Source organism: Erithacus rubecula, assembly GCF_903797595.1.
Source record: "Erithacus rubecula genome assembly, chromosome: Z".
Lineage (NCBI taxonomy): Eukaryota > Metazoa > Chordata > Aves > Passeriformes > Muscicapidae > Erithacus > Erithacus rubecula.
Window position 1 is genome coordinate 29,831,518 of NC_136661.1, and position 25,492 is coordinate 29,857,009.

The 25,492-nt window shown below is 40.8% G+C and overlaps 1 protein-coding gene across 3 annotated transcripts in view; it reads right to left on the reverse strand.

Annotated features, from left to right (window-relative positions):
- Positions 1–25,492, reverse strand: part of EPG5 (ectopic P-granules 5 autophagy tethering factor) — a 61,551-nt gene that overhangs the window by 4,258 nt on the left and 31,801 nt on the right. For 2 of the 3 annotated variants that reach the window (XM_079330326.1, XM_079330325.1), the window contains exons 18-42: positions 25,167–25,311; positions 24,093–24,290; positions 23,245–23,355; positions 22,378–22,497; positions 20,840–21,006; positions 20,424–20,648; positions 18,504–18,627; positions 17,498–17,639; positions 16,296–16,467; positions 14,938–15,100; positions 14,198–14,340; positions 12,801–12,957; positions 11,605–11,799; positions 10,441–10,654; positions 9,563–9,723; positions 9,251–9,458; positions 8,417–8,492; positions 7,494–7,597; positions 7,129–7,304; positions 6,465–6,650; positions 4,795–5,004; positions 4,499–4,643; positions 3,082–3,324; positions 1,704–1,923; positions 25–240 (exon numbers count right to left, since the gene is read on the reverse strand). In XM_079330326.1, coding sequence (XP_079186452.1) covers positions 25–240; positions 1,704–1,923; positions 3,082–3,324; positions 4,499–4,643; positions 4,795–5,004; positions 6,465–6,650; positions 7,129–7,304; positions 7,494–7,597; positions 8,417–8,492; positions 9,251–9,458; positions 9,563–9,723; positions 10,441–10,654; positions 11,605–11,799; positions 12,801–12,957; positions 14,198–14,340; positions 14,938–15,100; positions 16,296–16,467; positions 17,498–17,639; positions 18,504–18,627; positions 20,424–20,648; positions 20,840–21,006; positions 22,378–22,497; positions 23,245–23,355; positions 24,093–24,290; positions 25,167–25,311 — 4,221 coding nt within the window. The remainder of the gene's footprint in view (positions 1–24; positions 241–1,703; positions 1,924–3,081; positions 3,325–4,498; positions 4,644–4,794; positions 5,005–6,464; positions 6,651–7,128; positions 7,305–7,493; positions 7,598–8,416; positions 8,493–9,250; positions 9,459–9,562; positions 9,724–10,440; positions 10,655–11,604; positions 11,800–12,800; positions 12,958–14,197; positions 14,341–14,937; positions 15,101–16,295; positions 16,468–17,497; positions 17,640–18,503; positions 18,628–20,423; positions 20,649–20,839; positions 21,007–22,377; positions 22,498–23,244; positions 23,356–24,092; positions 24,291–25,166; positions 25,312–25,492) is intronic. The other variant, XM_079330327.1, reaches the window with a different exon arrangement.

Here is a 25,492-nt window from a genome sequence, read left to right on the forward strand (position 1 = left end):
ACCCAACCCAGCTTCAGCCCTCACCTGGGTGACAAAGGAGACCTCCTGCCTAAGCCAATAGCACCAAGTATTCCAGAAGTGAGTCTCTCTTCAGCCAGCTGGCTCTGCCGGGCCTGGATGGACAGCAGGGTCCTGGTGACAGACTCAATCAGAACAGGGTCATCTTGCTCCAGCTGCACCAAGGACAGCTGCATGGCTTTATGCCACCACAGGAACAGCTTTGCCTCTTCCTTTGCTGAGCTTTAGGTAAGATTTAAAGAAAAATGTAAGAAAAAAATAAAGAGTCAGATGAATAGGTTAAGAAGTTTATTTTCCTCCTCGTTAGGTCCATGAAGAATTCATCTTGTTAATTAATTTTATCATGAGGATAGCATAACTATACTACCCCATCAGGTATTATACTGCTGTGACTGCTACTGTTATGGATCTGATCCACCAGCTAGCAGTTTTAAGGGCCTGTAACAGGACAAAGAACAGTGCTTCCTTTTAAGCTTTACAACTGGAAATAAATGATACTGCAGTCATAAGTGGATTTAAACTCGCCTAAGACTTGGCACAAAAGGAATGTAGCTGTATCTCTACTCCTTTGTTCTTTTCTTTACTTACCAATAAAACACTTCAGGAAGCACTGAATGTTGTTACCACAACAATTTAGGTATTTAATATGATCCTTGAGAAAAGGAAACATTGAAGCTTTCTGTTGAGTAAAGCCCAAAGTGAAGTTCCCCCTATGCTATTTTTAATCTTTCCCCAAACAGTTGGCAGTTTAAGTTAACAAGCTCAGATTTTCCACATAAAGCACCAGCACGAGTTTCCTGCATCAGACTATCCTCACATTCCTCCTCCCAGTCATTTCCCATTGCAGGCAACCTTAGATCTGATGTTTACAGCAAGGTTTAATCTGCCTTATATGGTGGCTTTGCTGTCTTTCTTCATACCTTGGCAATGAAATTACTACAGTACCTACCACAGTGGAAGTATTTTTTGAATTTCAAGAAACAGTGGGAACATACATTTTCCCAAATTGTTCTTTTACAGAAAATTTGAACATTATCAACATTAACATGCAAAAATAATTATCAGGTTTGCTAAATCCTGGCAATTTCAGCAGCAACTCTAACTACAGTTGTTACATACATTAAATATTTGTATTTGACCCCAAAGCTATGCTTTGTTTCCCCTCAGAACCCAGTTATCTAAGATGTTTTACAGCAATACAGGCCACTGGCTCCAGATTTGTTTCAGAGCTGCTGCACAGTCCCATCCACCAGCTTTCAACACTAGTTCTCTCAGAGTGCCAGACTAAATATTCAGCACATAACTCATCCCACCTTGTGGACATGCTGGGAAGTGGAACCCAGAATGATGCAGGGTTTGCTTCGAGTCATTTTTACAGAGCACAAATCTGGGCTGTCACTGAAACCAAGCTTGTCTGACTGAAAAATGACTGAAACTCACTACTGTTCTAGCAGATTAAATTCCTTCTTCCATTTAACCACCACAGATACTTCCTATTGGCACTGCAGATGGACAGACCCTGTATTAGTACATACAGAAGGACAGGCCATGTCATCCAGATCTCTGTTGAAATTAACTTAATTAACAAGGGCTACCTAATTATACCAGCTACACAACTCTAAATAAACTTTAATCTAAAAAATAATAATAATCCAAAAGTCCAGGCACACTCAGAAGTTTCATACCTGGGGTATACTTGCTCCAGCCATTTGCTGATGGTCAGCAGAATTTTCATTTCATTGGTAAGGGTTTGGTCAGTGTTCAGGCATTGCAGCAGGTAGACATAGAGGGTCAAGTAACTTCCCAAAGACAGGCACTCCTGCAGGAATTCTTCCATGGTTAGCTCAGGAACTTGGAGGGAAGCAAGTATAGGGCCCCAGCTTAACTCCTGGTGGTGAGGGGAATCTTTGAAGAAAGCAGAAGCAAAGAACAAAAAGCATGTTAGAAAGCAGCACTTGGTAAAACCCAAAAACCAGGACTACTAGTTAAGAGAATCTGGGCAGGTTTAGCTGTTTTTCATGTAATCAGCACATCATGCAACTCTGATGAAGAGAATAGAAAAATTCCACTATCATAGGGCACCTCCTTGAGGTCAAGGTGAGGTATTTTCCCAGCATTCAGCCAGGACTAAAATTTGAACATATTAGCAATGGAATTAAAAGTATTTCCCTCAGATGTACTGGTATCTTCCATACAGTGAAAGAAATAAAAATGTAGCTCCACAAGGATTATGTAAACAGATAAAAGGAGAAGAGAAGAGAAGAGAAGAGAAGAGAAGAGAAGAGAAGAGAAGAGAAGAGAAGAGAAGAGAAGAGAAGAGAAGAGAAGAGAAGAGAAGAGAAGAGAAGAGAAGAGAAGAGAAGAGAAGAGAAGAGAAGAGAAGAGAAGAGAAGAGAAGAGAAGAGAAGAGAAGAGAAGAGAAGAGAAGAGAAGAGAAGAGAAGAGAAGAAGAGAAAAGAGATCATGCACACCACACTTGCAGAGTTTTACCAAACCAGAATATTTTTTTCTTAAATTAGCCCACAGAACACTAGAGAAGTGGAAAAATGTCTTTGGTTCTCTTGGGGTGATGTTTTTTTAATATAGTCCTCCATTTTAGCTGCAAAAATGGCAACACTACACAGAGCAAGTTGGTTTTCACAGAGATGGGTATGGATATTAAGAAAATACATTGTAAGACCCAAGCCACAATCACAGAATCCCAGAATGGTTTGGGTTGGAAGGGACATAAAAGATCATCTTATCCCATCCCCTGCCATGGGAAGGGACACTCTCCACTATCCCAGGTTGCTCCAATCCCCATCCAACCTGGCCTTGGACATTTCCACAGATGGAGAAGCCACAGCTTCTCTTGTAAACCTGCACTGGGGCCTCACCACCCTGGAAGGGAAGAATTTCTCCCACACCCCATCCACCCTTGTGACAGCGTGAAGCCACTTTCCCTGTGGCAGAGTGGCTGGAACAAGGTGATGTTTAACAACCCCCCCAAGCCAACCCAGCCCATAGCTGCAGAAGGTTTGTGCTCAGAGTGAGCAGAGGCAGTGGGACAGTTCAGGCTCCTACCCCTGCTGAAGTAGGAGGTGATGCAGGCCTCGGTGGTCTCGGCCATGTGGCGCACGGAGGCCAGGCTGTGGCAGGCTGCTGTCAGGAGGGGCATGGCCAGCAGCCCCTGCACCCTGCTGAGGATCCACCTGCGCAGGCTGCCCCGCAGGGACTCGGCCGTGGCCATGCTGGAGGTGTTGAGCATCATCAGAGTCTCCATGAACAGGCTGCTCAGGGCCAGGTGGCGTGTCTGCAGGTCCATGTCTGCCAGGCAAACACACAGAACCTGTCAGGGAACAGCCACTGCAACCCAGCCCCAGTCCCAGACACAACACACAGAACCTGTCAGGGAACAGCCACTGCAACCCAGAGCCAGCCCCAGCACTGGACACAACACACAGAACCTGTCAGGGAACAGCCACTGCAACCCAGCCCCAGTCCCAGACACAACACACAGAACCTGTCAGGGAACAGCCACTGCAACCCAGCCCCAGTCCCAGACACAACACACAGAACCTGTCAGGGCACAGCCACTGCAACCCAGAGCCAGCCCCAGCACTGGACACCTTCTGAGAAAAGTCTCTTCCTCGTTACACACCCAGGAAGAGACATGAGCTCACACCTGTTTCTGTGGAGTGTAGTGAGACACAGATTTCACCTGAACTCACAGCTTGACAGTCCCAGCACTAAAAATGAGATCTAGACAAAGGGTGTCTGGACAAATCATACCACTAGGGTACACCAAGATACCTCTTTGACTTCAACACTGTCAGGTTTTCCCAGTTTCACAATTTAGAACTATTTCTGAGCCACAGAATCATAAAATATAAAGGGCTGGAAGGGACCTTAAATGTTATTCCAACCCTCCTGCCAGAGGCAGGGACACTTTCACTAGATCAGGTTCTCAAGGTCCTACCCAGTGTGGCCTGGAACACAGGGTTGAGGTATCCCCAACTTACCTAGGCAACCTGTGCCAGTGTCTCACCACCCTCACAGTAAGAATTTCTTCCTAATACCTAACATAATCCTCCCCACTTTTAGTTAGAACCCATTACTCCTAATCTCTCAGACCAGGAGAATGGATTTGTGCCATTCTTCCCTTTAAAAAAAGAGGTAAATGACAAGTAAAATGAAAATTAGAAAAAGAAACCCAAACCAGATGACAAAGAAATGAATCACTAAAGATCCTGTAGATCAGCCTGTTTTACTCACAAACATAACCCTTGTTTTTAGTGTTGGTTCTGTCACTCTTGACAGCTCTGATTCGTATTTTTGCTTTGTGGTAATATACCACCTATGTACACATCACCTAAGCACCATAAGGGAGACATGAAAGTAACACAAATAATTAAATCATCACAGATGTTCATCAATCCACACAGCATAAAAGAGGATTTTGACAGCTTTTAAAGTAATTTGCCATTTCCTCAACACAAACCTGGGGGATTAAAGATGACTACATCATCTAGCAGCTTGGCCATTTCTTGTTCCAAAACTGCAAGGGTTATCTTTCCACTTTGTTCTAAGGTGCTGAGGAACTGAACCACTTGGCGAATGTATGCTCGGCACTTCAGTGTTGCATCCTGTCAAACAAAATCAAAATCAATTAGGCAAAAAGAAAAAAAAAAAGAAAAATCACACCTAGAACTCTTTCTATATCCCGTAATATACACAAGCAGAACTTTGCAAAAGCCAAGAACAGCACAGAGACAGTCCAAAATTGTTTCAACTCACAAGATGGACATGACTGTCTGAAGATGCCCCAAATCCTGCTGAGATTTTCAGGAGCTTCACGATGAGTTCAGCTCCAGCATCCTTAGCAAGGATAACAGAGGGAGGGTAGTGACTGTTGCAGTAGCTGATGATGCTTTCATAAGATGAAATGCCCACAAGCTGCCAAGGAAGGGAGCTGGTCTGTCCAAGAAGATTTATGAGTGGAGATTCCTGAAGATTTAAACACATGAGTTTAAGCTACACCTTCTTTGCAGTTTTCAATTCATACTGACAGTACTCAATATTGGAAGGAAGCTCTGGCTTCAGAATTTGAAAGAGATGGAGCTGAAAACCTACATAACAGATGACCTTAGGGAGTCTTTCTGAAAAGCAATTCCTTACTCAAGCAGTAAGCTAACACACGTATTTAATCTCTAGTATTTGCAGAACTGTATTTAGGCTGCTGCAGCAGCTCTAACCAAGTACAAAAGTCTGTGAAAAATGTTAGAATTTGACATGTAAACATATAAAAACAGCTAGAAAGAGACCCTTCAAGTTAAAGTTACTTCAGTACAAGTTTAAAAGAGGCATTAAAATATTATTTTTTAAATTACATTAATGTAAGTTCACAGGAGAAACTGTGTACCTCAATTTTCCATTTTGTGAATCATCCACCAGCCTGGGGGCCTCCTCATGTGCTTATTCTCATAAATGCTGAACAGCACAGCAGCCCCACAGCTCACACAGGCAGTGCAAGTCAGCAGATATAAAAGTCTCTCTGTCTATGAGCAGCTCCCATCTATTCTTAAACATCTGCAGTGAAAAAAAGAGCCCCCTGGACACAGAGGAACACCAACTGGCATGGAGCTGTGTCAGAAGTTTAAACTGGGCATCAGGAAAGGTTTTTTCCCCCAGAGGGTGCTGGCTCTTCCCAGGCTCCCCAGGGAATGGGCACAGAGAGATCCAGGAGAGTTTGGACACTGCTCCAGGGATGCACAGGGTGGGATTGTTGGGGTGAATGTGCAGGGACAGCAGCTGGACTCAATGATTATTTCCATCTCAGAATATTCCACATCCTATGCTATGTTTTCTACAGGTTTTAGAATGAACAAATACTGGAATTGTGATGACAGTCCAGAACTCAACCAAATTACACTACTTCTACAGGAATGTGACACTGGTACAACAAGTACTCCTCAGGTTGCTCATGCCCTGGAACACAGGGCTGAGAAAGTTTGAGATTTAGATCAAGGTGTCACAGGAGTGCTCTTGGAGGCAAAAATCTCCTGACAGTATGTCAGTTTAACACACTGCTGGAGGGAAGGAGGGAATTCCTGAGGCTGACTCACACCATGTGCAAACAGCTATCTTCTGAAGCTTGAGAAGCTTCTGACAAGCAAACAAATTCAGGTCAAAGCATGTAAACTCTGGTAACTTTCCTAAACTGAAATACAATGATGGTGAAAGGCTGCTGGTGACATCTTGCTGCAGCATCTTGTAATGCCCCAGAGGAAATGGAGAGCAGAAGACACTGCAAGTGCAGCTGGCAGATGTGAAATGGAACTTCTTGAAGACAATCAAGACCCTCCAGATTCTTCCAGAAGCAATGAAATGGATTTAGCCACATCTCATACCCTTTCTAGTCAAGGATTATTTTTAAGAGATGGGTATGAACTGTCACAAAGAATTACCTCTTCGCCTATAAGCTGTTCCTCCTTTGCCAACAGGACCATCATGTACAGCAAACAGACAATCATGCCATGGGTCTGAGGGTGAGGGTTGGGATTCCAGGCATCAGAGAGGACACTGACCCAGTTTACTTCACATAAAACATAACCCAAGAACAAGAAACAACTCTTGGGGCTGCCTCTTTCGATCTAGGAAGGAGAAAGGGAAAAGAGTGTGTAAAACAATGTAAGATGTAAATACTTTTATACTTTTCAGTTCCTTAGCCAACTGTAAATCTACAGCAGCACTTTAGGTCAGCAAAGGAGTAAACAATTGTCTTTCCTCCATCATTTCCCCCTCTGGCATCTTTACCTTTTCTCAGATGACTTGGAAGTGAGAACAACATGGCAACAGCAAAATATATTAAATCTAACTAAAAGCATTAAATACACATGCAATAAATGAGACATTCTGGCAGATCAGCAAAGAGAGAGCTGTACACCTCCCCACAATTTTGTTAAGACTGAAAAGCACTCCTTCATAAAAATTCATCATAAATTGAGCAGCTGTGAATGCTAAAAACAAACTTTAAAAGCTTGTTTGCTAAAAGAACTGTGTTCTGGTCTCCAGCTATTTTCAAGGGCAGTACTGACAATGAACTTAATTCAACAGATGCTACAAACTCACTTTAAAGAACTCTTCCATAAGCATCTGGTCTGGATGCATTTCCTTCCATGGAAGTCTTCTGAACTCAGTGTGGAAAGCATAGAGAATAAACTCTGGCATTTTGGGGGCTGTGCAACACTCACAGTAATGCATGAGGTGCAACCAGAGAGCCCCATGGTGACTTGGCAACAGCTTTTCTAGAATTGAAGAAGATAGATGAATTAACAACAGCAAAAAATTCAGATAAAACTTGATTTCAGAAGAAAGTCTGCTTTTGAAGATTTAAAACTTGCAAATTACACTAAAATACACTCAAAGAAAAAAATGCACACTAAATTTTGGGCTTTTTTTCCTCCAAGTGGGGAGGCTTAGCATTTCATGCTCACCTTTGAAGCTCTCATGCAAAAGCTTGATGCAATCTGCAAACAAACAGACCACAGTGGAGGCCACAGGAGTGTCACTCTCCAACCAAGGATAGCAGGGCTGGCTACTGAAAAGAAGAACAACACAAATTTCAGTGTTCAGTTGCCTGAACAGAAACATTTCCAATTTAAATATTCTAAGCAGGGAAGTACAAGTATCAGCAGTCCTCCCAATTTCAGTTTTTTGGGACTCCCCTCTTCCTCCTTAGAAGAGCTGCACAGTTCACTATCCCACCAAAGATTCACTGAGTAAGCAGAAATTACTTGTTTGATATTTCATAATGGAATTGAAAGAACAGAGTTTCTCAGTGACACTATTCACCAACTGCAGACAACCTTTTAAATTCACTGCTAAAGGTGCACTCACAACTCCCAAAACTTTTAATTTTGAAAGAAAGCAAAATTTTAGTGTATAGTAACACAACTAACTTTTTATGTAAAGACAGAGGTACAGATGAAAATAGATCTTCACAGCACTCATTTAGCCTAAAGAGTCTTTATATACTACTGGCATTTGGTATTTGTTCAGCTTTTTTGTTTTCTTTTAAATAGATATTATAGATATTACAGAAGATAAAAAAGAGGAATCTGAAATTCAAGTTTCTGTGTTTTTAAAACTGTGTGAAATCCTTCAAATAACCGAGCTCTGCTCATATTATTGCAAGATCTTTCTCATATCTAAAATAATTATCCTATCCAAACCTTGGAAAATTTGATGTAAGTCATGAATTACTTCTGTAATTATTAAGGAAATTACAAAGTGAAAGCTATTTAAGTGGAAGGCAAGACAGTCACAAATTAATAAAAACCAGGTAATAATGAAAGCCACTCTTACAGAAGTCCCTACTTTAGCAAAAATTAATTTAATTTTAAAATGCAATATATACCTAGCATCTTCTTTCTCCAAGACCAGTATCCATGGTTTGAAGAGTCCAGCAATGATTGAATACAAAGACTGCAATGCTAAAGGGAAACAAAACAAAGTTGCTTTATTTCTTCAGATCAAAAACAGTGAACATATTATACTTTTCTAAATTTGCATATCATATCCGTTTCTCGTTCTAACATTCACAGAATTATAAATAATTAAGACTAGAAAAGACCTCTAAGATCATTGAGCCCAACCATTCAATCAGTCCTTTCTGGTCAAATAAAAATTTAAAATACAATATGCTTAATAATAACTCCAGTTAACAAAAGGATTGTTTTAACAACCAACATAAGCATTTTGCATTGTTAAGATGTTTTATTAGTATAACTTTAATAACACACCAGAGATTGTGAGAGCAATGCTGATTCACACTTTAAACCTGTACATATTAAAATGTGTTAATTAAAATTTGAATTAAAATTAATTAAAAATTAAAAGAAAAGCCAACTTTCTCCAGATCTAAATCAACCATGATAAAATTCAGTAGTGTCTCCTCCCAAACCTTTGCTCAGTGCAAAAGACTCTATTTTTCTTGAAGAAAGTACAATTGCCTCATAAAATAATTTTTAAGCAAGCTCAAATATGAAAAAGCTTCCTTTCAGATTATAAAGTATCAATTCCTACATGGCCATGAAGCAGCACCAGCATTTCCCATCCATATTTTAATATTACCATTATTGCACAAATGCAAAGTAACAAGATTTTACTGTATATTTAACTGGCCCCTAACAGAGGGAACTAGAGAAATCAGGTGTCTGTTCCTATGCAATTTGCTTTTAAGGCATGTTACCTGCTAAAATTCTGCTACTGCCAACAGGCTCTTGGGCTAAATTAGCCACTTCAGTGTCAATCAGTCTTTTAATGAGATAATCCAGGAATGTGTTCACTACAGGCACATAAGGAGTCCATTTTGAAAACAAGCCAAAAGTCCTGAAGTCCACAGAGGCCAGTCGGAGTTTGCAGAAGGATGTAGAAAGCCACTCTATTGTCTCTCTGACCTGTGAAAAGAAGAAAGCTATTCATCAGCTGCAGAAAGGCTGCACAGCAGCAGGAGGATATCTGTTCCACCCAAAAAACATGAATCAACCCAAGAGGCACCCACCTGTTCTGTAGAGAGGAGAGTTTTTGCAGCATCCCTCACCACAGGACCTTCAGCAGAATCGCTTTTCTTGAAACTGCCCTGCTCAGTCACTGCTGAATCACAGCCCAAAGCTTGAAGTGATGCCTTCCAACAGTCAGGGCTTAGAAGCTGCTCTGATGAGCCTTAGGAGAAAGAAGGGAATGCACTTGTAGAAACCAGAATGATGTTAGTCCCTTTCTCCAAACAAGTCAAAAAGGATTGTAATTATAGCTCCTTGCTACATGAAAAATTAGGTAATGTGGGAGTTTAAAAGCACCAAGTTTAAGGGTGAGAGATTATCTCTGGTTTGCAAATGTAATCAACATTTCCTTTTGGCAGCTACATGTTTTTCTCCTTAGATAGCTTTCCTGGCACCACGGCTGCTGCCTCAGCAGGTATGGTTTGACAAAGAGAAGTACGTTTGTTCTCATTTGAGGGGTGCATCAGAAGATGGGTGGCATCAACTGTCAACCAGGAGATTTTCAGCAGATTTCAGTGTCAGCTACATGGCTTCATAATTCCAGCTCTCTGCCTGATATTGAAGGGTAATCAAAAACAAGGGTTCTGTATTACAGACCATGCCATAACCATTCATAGGTGCTTTCATTAACAGAAGTGTCTCCTCCATCCTTCTCTTACATGGGCTGACAAATCTTTTGTCACTGATGTGTGTGCCTTGACCCACAGAAGAGCTACAATATGTCTAACAAAAACACATCACACAGCAAGGCACATAGAAATGCCTTAGGTAGAAAGCTAGGGAAGTGTAAATCACTCTGCAGTTTACTGCACAGAGCTCATATTTTTAAGCCAGAAGGGATCTGCACAGAGGCTCAGGATGCATCACCTCAGATACTCACTTTGCACGAACAACCTTAAGAAATCACTGTAGTGGTCAGGGAACTGATACTGGAGAAGGTTAGTCCAATGCTTGCAGAAGATATTGAATGGCATCAAAATATCTTCCTCAGGTTCCAGGCCACATGCATTGAGAGCCAAGTGAATGGACTCCAGGAGCTGGGTGCGCTCTGAGAGAGGCGGCTTGGCCACGCTCAACCACTGCGTGATGTCAAACTGCAACAGAGCACAGGGAGCCTTTGTAAGCAGGACATTCAACAGACACAACACCTGTAGGAGGAGGGAGAACTCACCAGCAAATTAAATCATGACACTTTCATGTATTGCAGAAAAACCTCACCAATTTCCATGTCGTCAGCCCTAACTCCAAACCTCATTCTTCAAAGGCTGTGATTTAACATACTGCAGATGTCTCCAGATCTATGAAACAGCCCTTGGCAGAGGGGCTCAGATTCATAAAGATATGTCTGAGTTTCTACACAAGCATTAAATTGGACTGATGCCATACATTTTCAGGTGGAGGAGCTTTCAGAGCCTCTTGAGCATCTGCTTGGACCTTGGTCAGTGGGACAGTAACTGGCCACTGCCACCATGGTCAGCTCAGAGTCCTGCCCAGGACAGACAGCCTCCTGCTTCCAGCTCCCTCCCTGTAACTGAAAAGGAGGATCAAAGCAGTACCAAAGGCCAAGTGTTACACTAATTTCTCCACTGGCAGTATGAGTAACAGGACATGTGCAAACCACTTGCTATTACCTTACTCTGATTTAAGAGAGGCAGGGAGGACACGGGTGCCAAACAGAGCTGGAAAATGCAGACACTGTCCCAAATTTTGTTTTGATTGTTAAATACCTGCTGTTCACTGGCTATTGGGATGAATGTCTTTGCACAGATACCAAACAGGAGAAATCATTGAGAGATAGTTTTCATTTCAGCAGTAAGCCCTGGGAAGCACGTACTGATAGTATCTGGGCTGGAAAAGGTTACTTAAGCTATTTGCTTTGGACTGCAGCCCCTCTTGAACTTAAATGTAACACTTACCATTCAGTGACCAACACAGCTCTACAGAACCTGTCAATGCTATTTTAAAGTAGCAGATTTGCATCTCTTTCCTTTTTAGCTTAAGGACATGGTCTTTAGGCAAAGAGCACCCACAGACCAGACTTTACCTTTGTCAGCAGCATGAAGACAACATCACTGTTATCCTCACTCAGAAAGGCCACAACTTTTTCATATAAAGTCACAAATTCACTGGGAGAGGCAACAGGAGTGAAGTAAGGAGAAAGGAGAGTACAGAGCCTCCGGTTCTGCAGGATCGTCTGGAGCAGACGCTTGCACTCTGACTTGGTCCCACTGATGAACACCTGAGAAAAGTGGGAATGGTGGAAAAAGTAACAGCCAAATATCAGTCAACTGGAAAATACACCTCTTAAGCTTGTTGTTGGGACAGCTATTATTTTGGTCTTTTTATAAAAAGGGAAGTTCTTCTCAAAAACAAAGACTGGGATTATAAGACTAAAATCAACTAAATGCTGTTATTCCACAAAACAAACATGTCTTCCTAGCTCACTTTAGACCAGCATTTGTGATAACATACATTGTCTGAAAACATCTAAAATAGCATTTTTCTCTGATGGAATAGTGTTAGAAAATTAATCCTGATTTCACTAGCCCTGCTTGATAATAGGGAAAATTTAGCAGAGCTAAATTTCACAGCTGTGAAGAATTTCTCAACACTTCAGCTGTTAGAGGTGCTCAAGGACAGCTGCACATGGAAATAAGCTGTATCTAAAATAAAAGTAAGTATCTGGACCCAAAGCAGAGGCTAATGATTTTTCTCAGAGCACAAACACAGCAAACATTACCACCACCACCAAGCACTTCTCTAACAGCAAAATTCTGATATAACTCACTACATGGAGAACACTGCAAGGCTGTAGAAGAAATATCAAATGTATCAAAATACAGAGGTTGACAAGATGTACATCAACCAGAATGTGACAGGTAAAAGTCTCTGCTGAAACACACTATTATGAACTGAAAGTATCCAAACCTTAGCAATCTGCCCAAAACTCCAGCATTTAACTAACACAATGACAATTTATTAACACTAAGCAGAGGCACCCCAGAGCAACAGTTTTTATTTTGCTTAAATGCAAGCTTCACCTCTCCTAAGGGCTATGCATATTACACAGTTAGTTGAAAACAAAATGGGACAGAAGCTTAGAAATTAACTCTGAGACTTCTGAATATGTTTAGGACCCCCCCCCACCATTAACAGCAGTGAAACTGGAGTGAGAACAAGCATCAAAAATCAAATTTAAAAAATTTAGAAAATATTTTTATATTCAAGAAATAAACTCACTTGGCCCAGAATCTCAATGCAGGATGTGAAGAACTGTCTTGTGGGAGGATTACGTTGAGTTTCATCACACACATATTCTACCAATGTGAAAAACAAACCAATTCCAACTTTCTTGATTGCAGGCATAGGCTGCACCTTGTAGATATTTATCAGGGCCCTAAAAATATTAAATTAAAAAGACAATTTATATTTATATACAGAGAGTAACATAGCCTTGGGATGAGTATTTGTGATACTCCCTGAGTACCTCTTCTTCTCAAATCCAGACTGAAAAGTCACAGATTTAGCTTATGTAATTTTGGTGCCTGAAATGGGTAATTCCAAACCTTAGAAAGTCTCCAAAATCAGAGTCAAAAAGTGAACAGTGAAAGATTTCCAAAGCATAGTTCCAATGGATTATTTCCCCTTTTCATCATGTACTCCTTATATTCTGATGACATCTCAAATGCCTTTGTATTGCTATAGAAAAACTACCCCATTTTATTTCACAGGTTCAACAATAAAATAATTAAGACAGAATCAATCTTTTCTTGTGTATTGCCAAGTAAATATTTAATTGAGATCAAACCCATGTCTTCACTAAGTCTGAATTAAAACAGGTGAAGAAGATGCAATTCCACAGATGAAAATCCCATGAGCTAGCTCATCCACAGAATTTTTCAGATTAATGATCAAGAATGAACAACAGAAGTAGTACATAAATCCTTTTACTTGTACAATCATGACATTCTACAGTAAACCAGCTACATTAAGAGAATCCCAGAGGAAATCTGGAAGACTGAGGATGAAGTTGCAAAAGTGGACCTCTGGGATGAACTGTAAAAGGTCTTCAAGGGAGGAAGAGGGCCTTGGATGACCCCATTTTATTCACACCCCTCCCAAAAAGTGATATTATCTTGCCTGCTTCCACTGCACCATTTTGTTTCACCTACTGAATAACTACTTCAAATTGTATCATTCTTTTAAAGATTTATGTTCTGCACTATAACAGAGAATAACCCATAGAGAGTCATATTCAAATCATGCAATTTAGCCTATAGCTGATTCAGCTGTGGTACAAGTTTGCCACTTCCTAAAGTTTAGCACAGCATCCTTGTCATCTCTCAGTGTCCTTTTACAGGATCAGGAGGCCTATTATAATGCACAGAACAATAAAAAGAAGTAGAAAACAATAAACTGAAGTACAACACAGTACTGTGTGCCCTGCTGAGCCTGAGTGACCCTCTGATAATAAGAATTACTGTGTCACAAACACATAGATCTCAGGATTCCAGCTCTGCTGGCCCGAGCTGCCGAACCCAAGGAAAAAACACACAAACAGGTTCCACATTTTAACTCTGACATACCAAAATGGAAACACAAGCACCACTGCCCAGAGCAGCACCTGAACAACCTACGTTATGAAATTCTCCACGTGCACAGCTGCCTCCACAACACCCAGGGAAGGTGGCTTCATGGCTTCTGCCTGCAGCTGTCTCACTTCTTTGCGCAAAGCATGAAGCTGCTGGCTCACGGCTTCATTTTTGTGCTTCCCTTCAAACTAAATGACAGAAAGACACACAATGATTTCAAAATTAACACAGTTTTGCCAAAACTCTTCCATGCTGCAGCTATTTCTATAAACAAAGCAGAGTGCAGTCAAAAAATTCTGAATTTGAACGGCTTTTCCCCGAGAGCTTTGATCAGATTTAGCACATCGTGCCCAAGTACACATCCTTGGTCATATTTCTAATTAATTATCACACACACTAATAGAATTCATGTCTTTTATCTAAGGCTTTTAATCCACAGGGACTGAAACTTAGAAGGGATCAAAAAATTAATTTACTAAGCAACATGGGAGTATTTTCATAAACATTTTCAAGCTTCTATTCCTATCAGCAAGCAAATTCCCACATCCATAAGCTGGGAAGCAGTTTAGAATGGATGCCACGAGCATAACAAATTATGCAACAACTTATTCTTCAGCTGTTGATCTGCTTCTCCTTTTGAGCATTACACATGAGGTGTTTCAGATCATTAATACACGTGTGGATTTATTTGGTCAAATGCTACCATTTTTGTATTAATTGAGCCATTTCACACTCATCCTCTATGCTCAACAGCCCCAAAACTGAGGTGATGCCATGCCTCTAACCTGGATGGTGAGCTGAGCTGCTCCCTGGCACTCTTTGTTTGAAGTTCCCCTGCACTCCAGGTGGAGGGTGATCTGCTCCTCCCTGTTGACATACAGCTTAGGCACCGTGTCCAGGATCTCATTGTTCAGAGCAACATGCTGAGACTCCCAGAGAGCTGCAGTTCTGAAAGGCATTTATTAATAAAATTACCAAAATCTTTCCTGAAAACAGCAACGCGAAGAATATTTAAGAGAGGAGACTTCAATTTATTGTGCTTACAAAGACTCATGACAATTTCCTGGAAAACATAAAAGGTTATTAAATGAAATTGAGCTAAAACTTCAAAGTAATAGCACTTCAAAGTGATAAAAAAACAGGTTCATAAGAACAAAACTACTCAAGTATGCGTGAGTTCTTTTGAATTACTTGATATGACAATCTGGAAAGAAACTAAACAGAATAATCTCAGCAGGAAATGCAATTTTCCACCAGACAAAAACAAAAAAAACAAAAAAAAAAAAAGCAAGGTGGAGTGTGATAATTCAGTCAAAAGTGAAAAAAAATACAGAAAGAGAAAAAAGAGAACCAATCTAAATTGATACTGGAATTGTTTAGACACAGCCTCTCATGGGCTTAGTAGTTTTTACTCTGGTTCATACTATAGTTATTAATTTACCACATTAGGTAAGAACAGCTTTAGATTGACCAGTTATGATTGAAAAAAATTCAGCTGGATTATCTGAGTTGGAACATTAAGAACAGAAGGTCTTTTTTATTCACAGAGCTAGCAGAACCAGAAATCAGATTTCTCTCCTGGGTGCTTCATATTGCAACTACTACCTTAGTGCAAAAGGGTAAATAACTCATTGTCAACAAACCTAGCCTAAAAGGAAGCTTTATTTCAGGAAATATGCCAAATGAGAAAATAAGTTAGATGACATCTGATGTAGTCTCAGCCATTAGATAAGACTTGTGCACTCTTATGTCAGTTGAAGAAGTAGAATAACAACCTGACAGAACAGAAGAAAGAGTAGACAAAGGGGACAAGAAGCAGAAATCAAGTACTGACAGTCTTATGTTAACACCACAAATGAGACTGCATCTTTAGGAAGAAATTGTTCCCTGTGAGGGTGCTGAGACCCTGGCACAGGGTGCCCAGAGCAGGTGTGGCTGCCCCTGCATCCCTGGCAGTGTCCAAGGCCAGGTTGGATGGGAATTGGAGCAACCTGGGACAGTGGAAGGTGTCCCTGCCATGGCAGGGGGTGGCACTGGATGATCTTTAAGGTTCCTCCCAACCCAGACCATTCTGTGACTCCCTGATGACTGTAAGGCACTGCTGGACACACTGGTGAGGGCCAAGGGGACAGGCATGACTCACCTGGCATGCTGCTGCAGGATGTTGAGGTCCCTGCGCATGAGCTGGATCGCGTCCTTCTGACTCACGAGAGAGCCAGAGGAAATCACTGGCACAGGAGCTCTCATTGTCTGCAGAGGCAGAGGGGGCTTGGGAGTATCAAGCTTCTTCAAATTGTTCATGATCCTCATTTTGGCTATTAAAAAAGCAGAAGCAAGCCTGGTCAATAAGAAAAGTTTAGGAGAAACTGAACAAAAACAGACAAATATTTCTCATGTTCCCCCATCACTCAACTGATCTTACTTTTGTCAAACTTTATTTCACACAGCTAATTTTCGTGACCAGCTCTTCCATCACACAAAGGTTAGGATCAAAAGACCCGCTGGTTTTCCTGAAACACTCCTATCTTCCAGTCTTCCTGTCACTCCATTTATTTTACTCATCTGACACAGGCACCCAGACAAAATTCTAAGCAAAATTCATCTTCCTTTCCCTACAACTCCTCCTCACCTCTAGTCTTGTCAGTGTCAATTCCTTTTCAGAGCACAGCCTCTCTCTGGGTCAGTCCTCTCCTCCTGCTGATTTCCATTCAGTTTCTTTGTCCAAACAGTGTAATTCACCTATGAGCTCTATTCCAGTTCCCTTTTGTTCCCTCACTCCTTCCTCTTCTTTGGATCAGCTCCAAATCCAATCTCACCACATACTTAATGTACCAGCTACACCCTGTGTACACCTACATCTGCAACTAGGGGTGACTATCACCCCTCCTGTGCTGGAACAACCCTTTCACTATGCCAAAATTTCAGGGAAACACACAGGGAAATACAACACAAAACTAAATCAAACAAACTAAACTAAACTAAACTAAAAAAATCCTAGAGATAGATGCAGTTGGTTTTATCTTTGATTTTACCTGTCTCTCTAAATTTTGGGAAAATGTCTGGAGCACAGTCTGTGCAGAACTTTTGGGGAGCTTGCCCATGATGCCCTAGCTCTGCTCTGTGACACAATAAAATTTGGAGCCAAAAAGCATCAGTGTTAGCCTCTCACACAAAAATCTTATCAGAAAACCATGACAACTTCATGGAAAATACTGTACCCACAGAAAACAAACCATATAAACATTTTTATTGACAGGCATCATTCAGCTCCTAAAGAAACCATAGCTTTGACAACCCAGTAATTCTTTAAGGTGCAGTTTCCTTAATGATATTTCTATCTCTTACCTGACAAAGGGTTGGTGAAATCTGTTTCCCCTGAAGAAGCAGAGGTTGCATGTGATTCAAGTTGAACCTGCAGCCAGAGGTTCAGTGCTTCCTGGAACTCATGGTGTATGAGTTCCACATTGACATACTCCATCCACAGATCCTGGAGTACAAAAGAATTGAATTATTATTGCTGACCATCCTAGTAGCTGGGGAACTAAAGTAAGTACATTAAAAATATACTCTGCAGTTTTAAGTCATAGAGATTTATTATGTGGGGCAAAAAATCTAAACTGAAGAAAAACACTGAAATATTTTTATTACATGTATCGTACACATATATCTACTGAAAAGCATTTGTGACATTTAGAGATGAAACCTCACAAAGGGTATAATTTCTAACACATAAGAGACAAAGAGAAAGACAGATTATTAAAAATCTGCTCCTAAAAAGGGAATACAAGAGACCAAGATAGTCTAAAACATCATGGCATGATTAACTGCAGCCAGGCTGCATTTCCAGTAGTCAAAGACACTGGAGGAGTGAAAACAAAACAAACATAAGGAAATGCCATTACAAAATCTCTCCTCTTGCAGGGTTTTGCTTATACTAAGTTTTTGGGCTTAGAATAATACACACTCACTAACTTATATTTGAGCCAGACATTTTACAGACTACCAACACAAACAAGTTCTGGCATCCAGTATTTTGTTAATTAACACTGCAACTTAAATAATCATCTAATACAAACTTAGAACATAAAAATATTTCCAGAGCAGTACAGAAAAAGGATTGTGTTGCAAGAAATGACAGATATGCAAGGAATCTATGTCTGAGTCCTCTTTCAAACATAAAGGAAGGCAGTTTAGGATAGTACAGAATTTTAGGAAAAAGATTAGAGCTATGAAGGTATCATACATGCTGTATGTGTATTAAAGACCAGTAACACAATTCTCTCTGATTTCAAAGACTCATTTTAGCAAGTGAACTTTAGATTTCAGTTTGCCAGTGTTATTAGCAACCCACCTGTTGATTCTGCATGACTTTAGCAAGTCTATGTGCATCATACTGCTTTGGTAAAGAAGGAATGTATGTATCTCCTTTCTGGAAATTCTCTTCTTCCAACCACAAAATTAAAACATTACAAAGCCTGAGGAGCCAAAAAAAAAGAAAAAATGAGAAAAAATCAGTGTGAGTTTGATTGTTATAAGGTTAGAATTAAGGCAACAAATAATGCTACAAGGTGGCATGGTTAAAAAAAGACATTTCAGCTGCTTTTTCACTCATTTACTGTCAAGTTAAAAACCAGCAGTGGAAAGAAGGTACTTAGAAAAATATGAAGGGCAGCAACAAAAGAGTAAGAGGACAAATTCTGTAAAGTAAAACATTTATGCAAACTAGCATAAGACCCAGCACTGGAATAGTCTCTTATGTCAGAAAATATCACTACAATCCCATTCAAAAGATCAAAGGAATAAACAGAGTACACATGATCAAGTTTTGGCTTCCCACCCCACAACCTCTCTGCAGTACCTGTTCCAAAAAGTCATGCCTGAGTTAAATCACATCTTTTAATTTCTTTCCAGGGTCTCATTCATGGCTAGTTCATTCTCATTTCCTCCTTTGTTAAAACTTTAACATAATACACCTTTTTTCTCAGCTGACATCATTCCACTGACTACTACCATTTTCACAACCACACCATCCAAGCCTTCCTGACAAGGAAGCACTAGAATGCCATTAAATCTTCACACTGTGGTATTAAATATCACTAGCAAACTCCTGCTTCCTTCATCAGTGTCATTGGTGAAAAAATGGAAGTAGACCAATTCCAAGCATCAGCCCCTATAAACCCTACCAATAATTTCCCTCCTGTCTAGGAAACCAGACAGGTCATTAAACTTCCTGAGCTTAAGATTTATTTGGGCATAGAGCAGTCTGGTTTTCTGTTGGAGTGGAGAACCTATTTGAAAGGAAAGACTGAAAATATTAATCTAGTTCATCTGGTGAGCATCTCTGGATTATTTTTCACAGACCAAGTGGGATTTATGATCTCCTCTTTTTGTTTGTACAGTACCAACTGAACACTGAGGGGAGCACTGAGCAGGAGCTCAGATTCCACATGTCCAGGGCCCCTGAACAAGGGACTCTTTTCAATTATTTCAAATAATTATTTCAATTATTTCCTCACAATATTCACATACTTCCTCAGGTTTAGTGTACACAAGGCATAGGTATCTCTTAGGAGCTACTATCCCTAACAACAGTGAGCATTCACCAGCTGAACAGCAGTGAGTGACTGTGTCCCCCTCCTTAGCCTATTCTAAGACAAAAAGGGAGTCCTGTGGCAAGGTTTTGGTAAGCAGATTTACTGTTTTTCAGAAAACACTTGGCAGAGCTCACCTTCAGGCTGCTAACCAAGCAAACTGCACTGAACTATGTGCTGAAGTCCACAGTGAATTTCCTGATGCAGTAATCTTACTCAGACATAAATTCAGGCCCTGGTCTGTGGCAAACATATATACACACCAAGTAGCCTTCAACATTTATAGCTAGTGTTGTACATATGAATAGCAGATATACCTAAATAATAAATATTTTGCCAGAAAAAATAAAAAAAGCTTTTCCCCTAAAGGAACTGACAAACCTATCAAAAATGTTTTATTTTTAGTAGTAAAACCAGCCTCCTCTCAAACCAAACAAGTTATGCAAACAGAGGAGTGATTTGAGTCCAGCTATGCACTTGGGGACATGGGTTAGTGGTGGCCTTGACAGTGCTGGACTTGATGATCTTGGAAGGCTTTTTCAACCTGAATGGTTCTATGATTTCATGCTTTTAGTAAGTGCCTGCAGTACATCTAAGGTCACAACCCTTCATTCCTCACAGCTATGACTGTGCTGTGGCAGTTGCATTGATTAACCTGGAACTGGGCAGGCTTTTCTTACCTGACGAGTTCCTTATGCAGCTCAGGTGAAGTCAGGTAATCAGGTGAACAGCTGGCCTTCTCTGGTGACCTGTCACTGCCCTCAGGACTCTCCACTCTCAGTGCTTTACTGGCAGCATGGTGGAAGTCTGCCACCTCTGTCAGCCGCTGCTTCATCTCGTTTAGCAAGTTAACATGAGCTGCACTCTGAAAAAAGCGTCTCCCAATACAGCCATCTACAGGTAATCTAAAAATGAACAAAAAAGCAGAACTAAGTCTTGCTGCAAATGTTAAATCAGCATCTCTGCAGGTAAATTGGCTCACCAGAGAAGCTGCTGGTACCCACTGCTTTTGGGAGCAGTCAGTGTCATGCACTGACTCTCACTTGCTGTGCACTCAATTAGTGCTTGCCAATCTGCTGGAGCAGGACAGACTCACCCATACTGTGGTCCTGGTCGGTGAAGGTACAGGAGGAAGAATTTCTGCCAGATGAGTGGCAGGAGAGGGTGGCCTGCAGGGGTAGCAAGGGCCTGGTGAGCCCAGCGGTAAATCATGAGCCTCTGAAGGGAAGGGACGATGGGCAGCTTCAGCTGGGTCTGGGCTTTCTGCAGAAACAACATTTCCAGACAAGTGTGGTGCTGTAAAAGGCTGTCACAGGTTAACTGAGCAGATTAACACAGCATGAACACTTGGTAATTACAGAAGAGAAAACTTAGGGAGCAGTCACACATCTGTCACAGGCCTTGAAGGATGAGCTGCCCATCTCACAGCCACGCTGGAGAGCAGCCCTGCATCTCTGATGCTTGCAAAACCCCAGCACAATGGCTCTGACACAAGGCCAACATATGGGCCTGGTGTTAATTACAGTTAATCACTGCTCTTCCTCACAGAAGTAGATGTCCCCAGTTTTGATTTCCAGCATGCTACTTTCAAAGTTTTTCTAGATTACATTTAATACAGCACTAGTGAAAATCTGAAATGTGAAATATAGCTAATGTGAAGAAAGAACACAGAAACAAAAGCAGAACAAAACCAAAGCAACCTGTGAGTAGGAGCAGCCCATTTCAGCAACATCAAAGACCCACTAAATTGTTAAACAGTCCCACTCCAAGTTCCCCTGGACTGGGCCTGAAGCAGGGGAGTGGGAGGCTTTTCTGAATTCCCAAGACTGGGAGCAGACCCTGGCACTCCTTCATCCCCTACACCAGACCTCTGGTATTCTTTTCCACACACCTCTTTTGTTTTCCAGCTAAATCAAGACATATGAAGCCAAAGAGCAAGTGTTCTCCAGACCAGCTCCAAGGATGCAAGACATGTACTTGACACAGCCCAAGCAAACCTATTTTCACAGAGCCTCCCTCTTCATTGAAACACTCTGAAATAGCTGAGATGAAGGATGGGCCAAAAGGAACACTTTGAGAATGGACAGCTTTGGTTTCCACTTGCTTCACCCCAGAATTTCTAACTGAATTTGGTCAAGGAAGTTGGAAAATGCTGCAATGTGACCTGAAGTACAGCTGATTAAGTGCCTTGTAAAAGGAGAGACCTAAATAGTTTTGAAAGCCTTGGAAAATAATGCAGAAAACAGAAAAAAGTAAATGCCAGTCTTCTGAGAAATCATCTGTTTGAAATATAGACACATTTTCCCACCTGAAATATAAGTACTCCCCATAACAGAGGCATAGAATAAATCCACACAAGGTATGAGGCACTCAGATTACTCAGAAAATCATGGAAAACCACAAATTTGTTTTCTCTAAATACTGACAGAGTAAAATCAGGTATTTCCATGGTAGCTTTTAAATGTAAAGGAACTCAAATGTACAAGAAAGTCTCCCTGCAGTATATTTTCTCCTGCACAGCCAGGTAAAGCATTATTTATCCTGGTAAGAAAGTAGTACGTAAGAGAAAAACTAAATTATACAGGGGAACACTTTTCTCTCTAATTATTAAAAAGGAATGAGCAGTTCTCTCACCTTCAAAGCTTGATCAGGAGTTAAAGCATTGATAACCAGCTCTCCCTCCACAACTCTGCGAAGCTGTGAATCTTCTTCAAATATTGACTCCATATTTAACACCATCCATGCAAACCAGACCTGGACAACACAGAAATGACAGAAATATTGATAACAAAACAGCAGGGAGCAGGATCAGGAAGCTTGGTGATTTCTTAAGAGGAATAAGTGTTTGACAGATTCTCATTGCAGAGTTGCAAAAAGCAGTATCACATCTCAACAACAAAACCTCTTTATTCTTAAATTCAAATTTCCCCTTTGTACAGTCTTGGGAAAGAAGGGGAAAAGCAGACACAACTGACAGAATTACCCAGAGAGCTCTAGAGGAAAAAAACCTTTGCAAACTCAGTAAAATAAGATTTCCTGCCTTCTACCTGCACTACACATCTCTCTCTGGTACTGCAAGGCTTTTTTTCTTCTTGCTTGAATAAGGAGCTCACTTAAGCAGAGAGAAAGTAACTCAAATTCAAAAGATTTATCATATGAAGACTGATGTAACAGAGAAATTCAGACTTTGTAGTTTCTGTCTTGTTAAACAGATCAAGAACAATAGTAGATTAGAAGAAAATTTAACTAATAAATCCTATTATATGAATTTTTGGACAGATCAGAAAATCTCTCCCTGTGCAAAATATCCATGTTCCTATTAGTGCAATGAACCCACAGCATTCTCTTAGGCTAAACTGGGACTTTTTTGCAGGAGAATTCTACGACAGGAAGAAAAAATGCCCAAGAGAGAAATCTGAAAAGAGAAAAAAAAAAAAAAAAAACAGACCCCTAGACAAATATGCTGCTTTTCCCACCACAAAAAATCACCATGGCACTCACCTGAGAGGAGTTGGCATTGCCCTCCACAAAGGATGGTGTGACATTGCCTGCCACGATCCAGCTGACCAGTGAAGACAGCATACCCTTGTCACAGTGATAGCCCAAAGCATTCTGCACAGAAACAGAAAACATTTGGGGTTTATTCGTGACCAGGTGATTTAGAAGCTGCAACTGTGTCACTCAATCTTTATTCAGGCTCCTTTCCACCTCCTGTTGCTAATTTCCAACCTCAACTCAGCCAGGCACCACTGAAATGCCTGCTTGGACTTTCTATTTCAGTGAAAACATCTTGTTGCACTGACTGTGTCTTGTTTTTTTCAAGAGAGGGAGCTGCACTTCTGTCCTCAACATTCTATCAGATATTTGAAATGCAAAGAAGACAAACCACAATAGAACTCACATGAATGAAGACTGTGATTCAAACTGGTTTTAGTAGTAATTATTACCATTATTACTAAATTGTCAGACATTTCATTAATCTTGACTCACTCAGAAAAAAATAAAAAATCTTGATCAACTCAGAAAAAAATGAGATAACCCCATCAATGCTCATCATCATGACTGGATGTCCAGAGGAGCTGTGGCTGCCTCATCCCTGGAAGTGCTGAAGAACAGTTTGGACAGGGCTTGAAGCAATCTGGGATAGTGGAAAGTGTCCCTGACCATGGCAGGAGTGGAACTGGCTGAGCTGTAAAGGTCCCTCCCAACCCAAACTATCCCAGGATTTCATAGTCAGTTCTTGTTGTACTTTCAGAAAATACATTCACATAAAAATCCAACTGTGCAACACATGAGCTGACCATTTACTCAACATTTACTTTACACACCGAAACACCACAGCTACTTACCTTGTGCTGCTGGTAAAGCAGCTTCTGCACACAGTCCTCTTGGCTGTACTGAAAAGCAGCTTTGCACAAATCATCCAGCAGGCAGAGCGTGGCCCTGTCCCTGTGCCACAGCTGCTGGCTGGTGAGCACCTGCACCCAGAACTCCAGGACTGCAGCTGGCCCCACTCCATTTGGATGGTCACTCAGAAAAATGTGAGTCTGACAATTAAAGGGGAAATTAAAATTAAAATTAAAATTAAAATTAAAATTAAAATTAAAATTAAAATTAAAGGGGAAAACTGGTCAACAGCTTGCAGTTTTGAGTAAAGCTTGAGAATTTATTGGACAACTCTGTTTGACTTGCTTGAGGCTGTGGGGCTACCTTTAAATTAAATAATTTACAGCAACACTCTCTATACCCAAGTAAGGACAGCTTTGTAATCTTCAGCCTGCAAACTTCAGCAGATTCTGAAGCCTGGAGAGCAGAGGATGTTGTGCAATCAGCAAAAACAGACACAGAAGCCTTAAACAGGACCCCTGCAGGCATAAATAACACCTATTTCCAAAGTCCAGGCTGCTGATCCTGTAACAGGCCTTCCCAGATTAAGTCTGCTTCCATTATCCCTCTCTATTATTGGAGGGTCTTAGGTTTTGACTTCTCAGCACTTAAAAAAAAACACTACTCTTCCTTAACTCAAGAACATTTTTCCATTCCAGAGCCCTAATTTAATGGTAAAAAACAGAGCTTGCAAACATTAATATCTCTGCTGCACTCCTCAAATAACACGAATAAGAAACCAGTGCTGCACATTACATTTCCTTTTTAAACAGTTTTGACCTGGTATGGCAAAATGAATTTTCCAAGAAGTCTGAAAGGCAAATATTGTTGTTAGTATCACATGTATTGCCAGATTTAGGCAAGTTTAAGCAGGAGCATTTTAGGAAACTAAATCCAACTCCTAATGCTTGATACAGGGTACTCTGTGAGTGAACTGCCAGGTTCAGTATCCTTTCTAATCTTTAACACTAACTCAGTCAAATAAGCTTAGTTTTATACACTCTCTCCTCCTTTTCTTTTTAAAATAATCTTCTTACCTGTATCATACTACTGAGCAGCTTAACATTTTCTCCATAGTTCACTCCTGTCAAGTGCTGTGTCACTTTATGGGTAACCTGCTGGGTCACTCCTTGAGGGACTCCACTATCCAGGTGCAGGAACAGTTCCACGTAAGATAAAAACCTAGGGATGCCAACAAATTAAATTAAAATATATCCTATTGCATATTAAACAGAATGCCTGCTTCTAGAGAATTTAAAACCAGCTCAGCAGCACCAGTGAGGCACACACAGAAAGGCTTTGATTCACAACCACAATGCAGATTTAATTTTTCCAGTTCAGCCATACACTGGGCACAGTATGA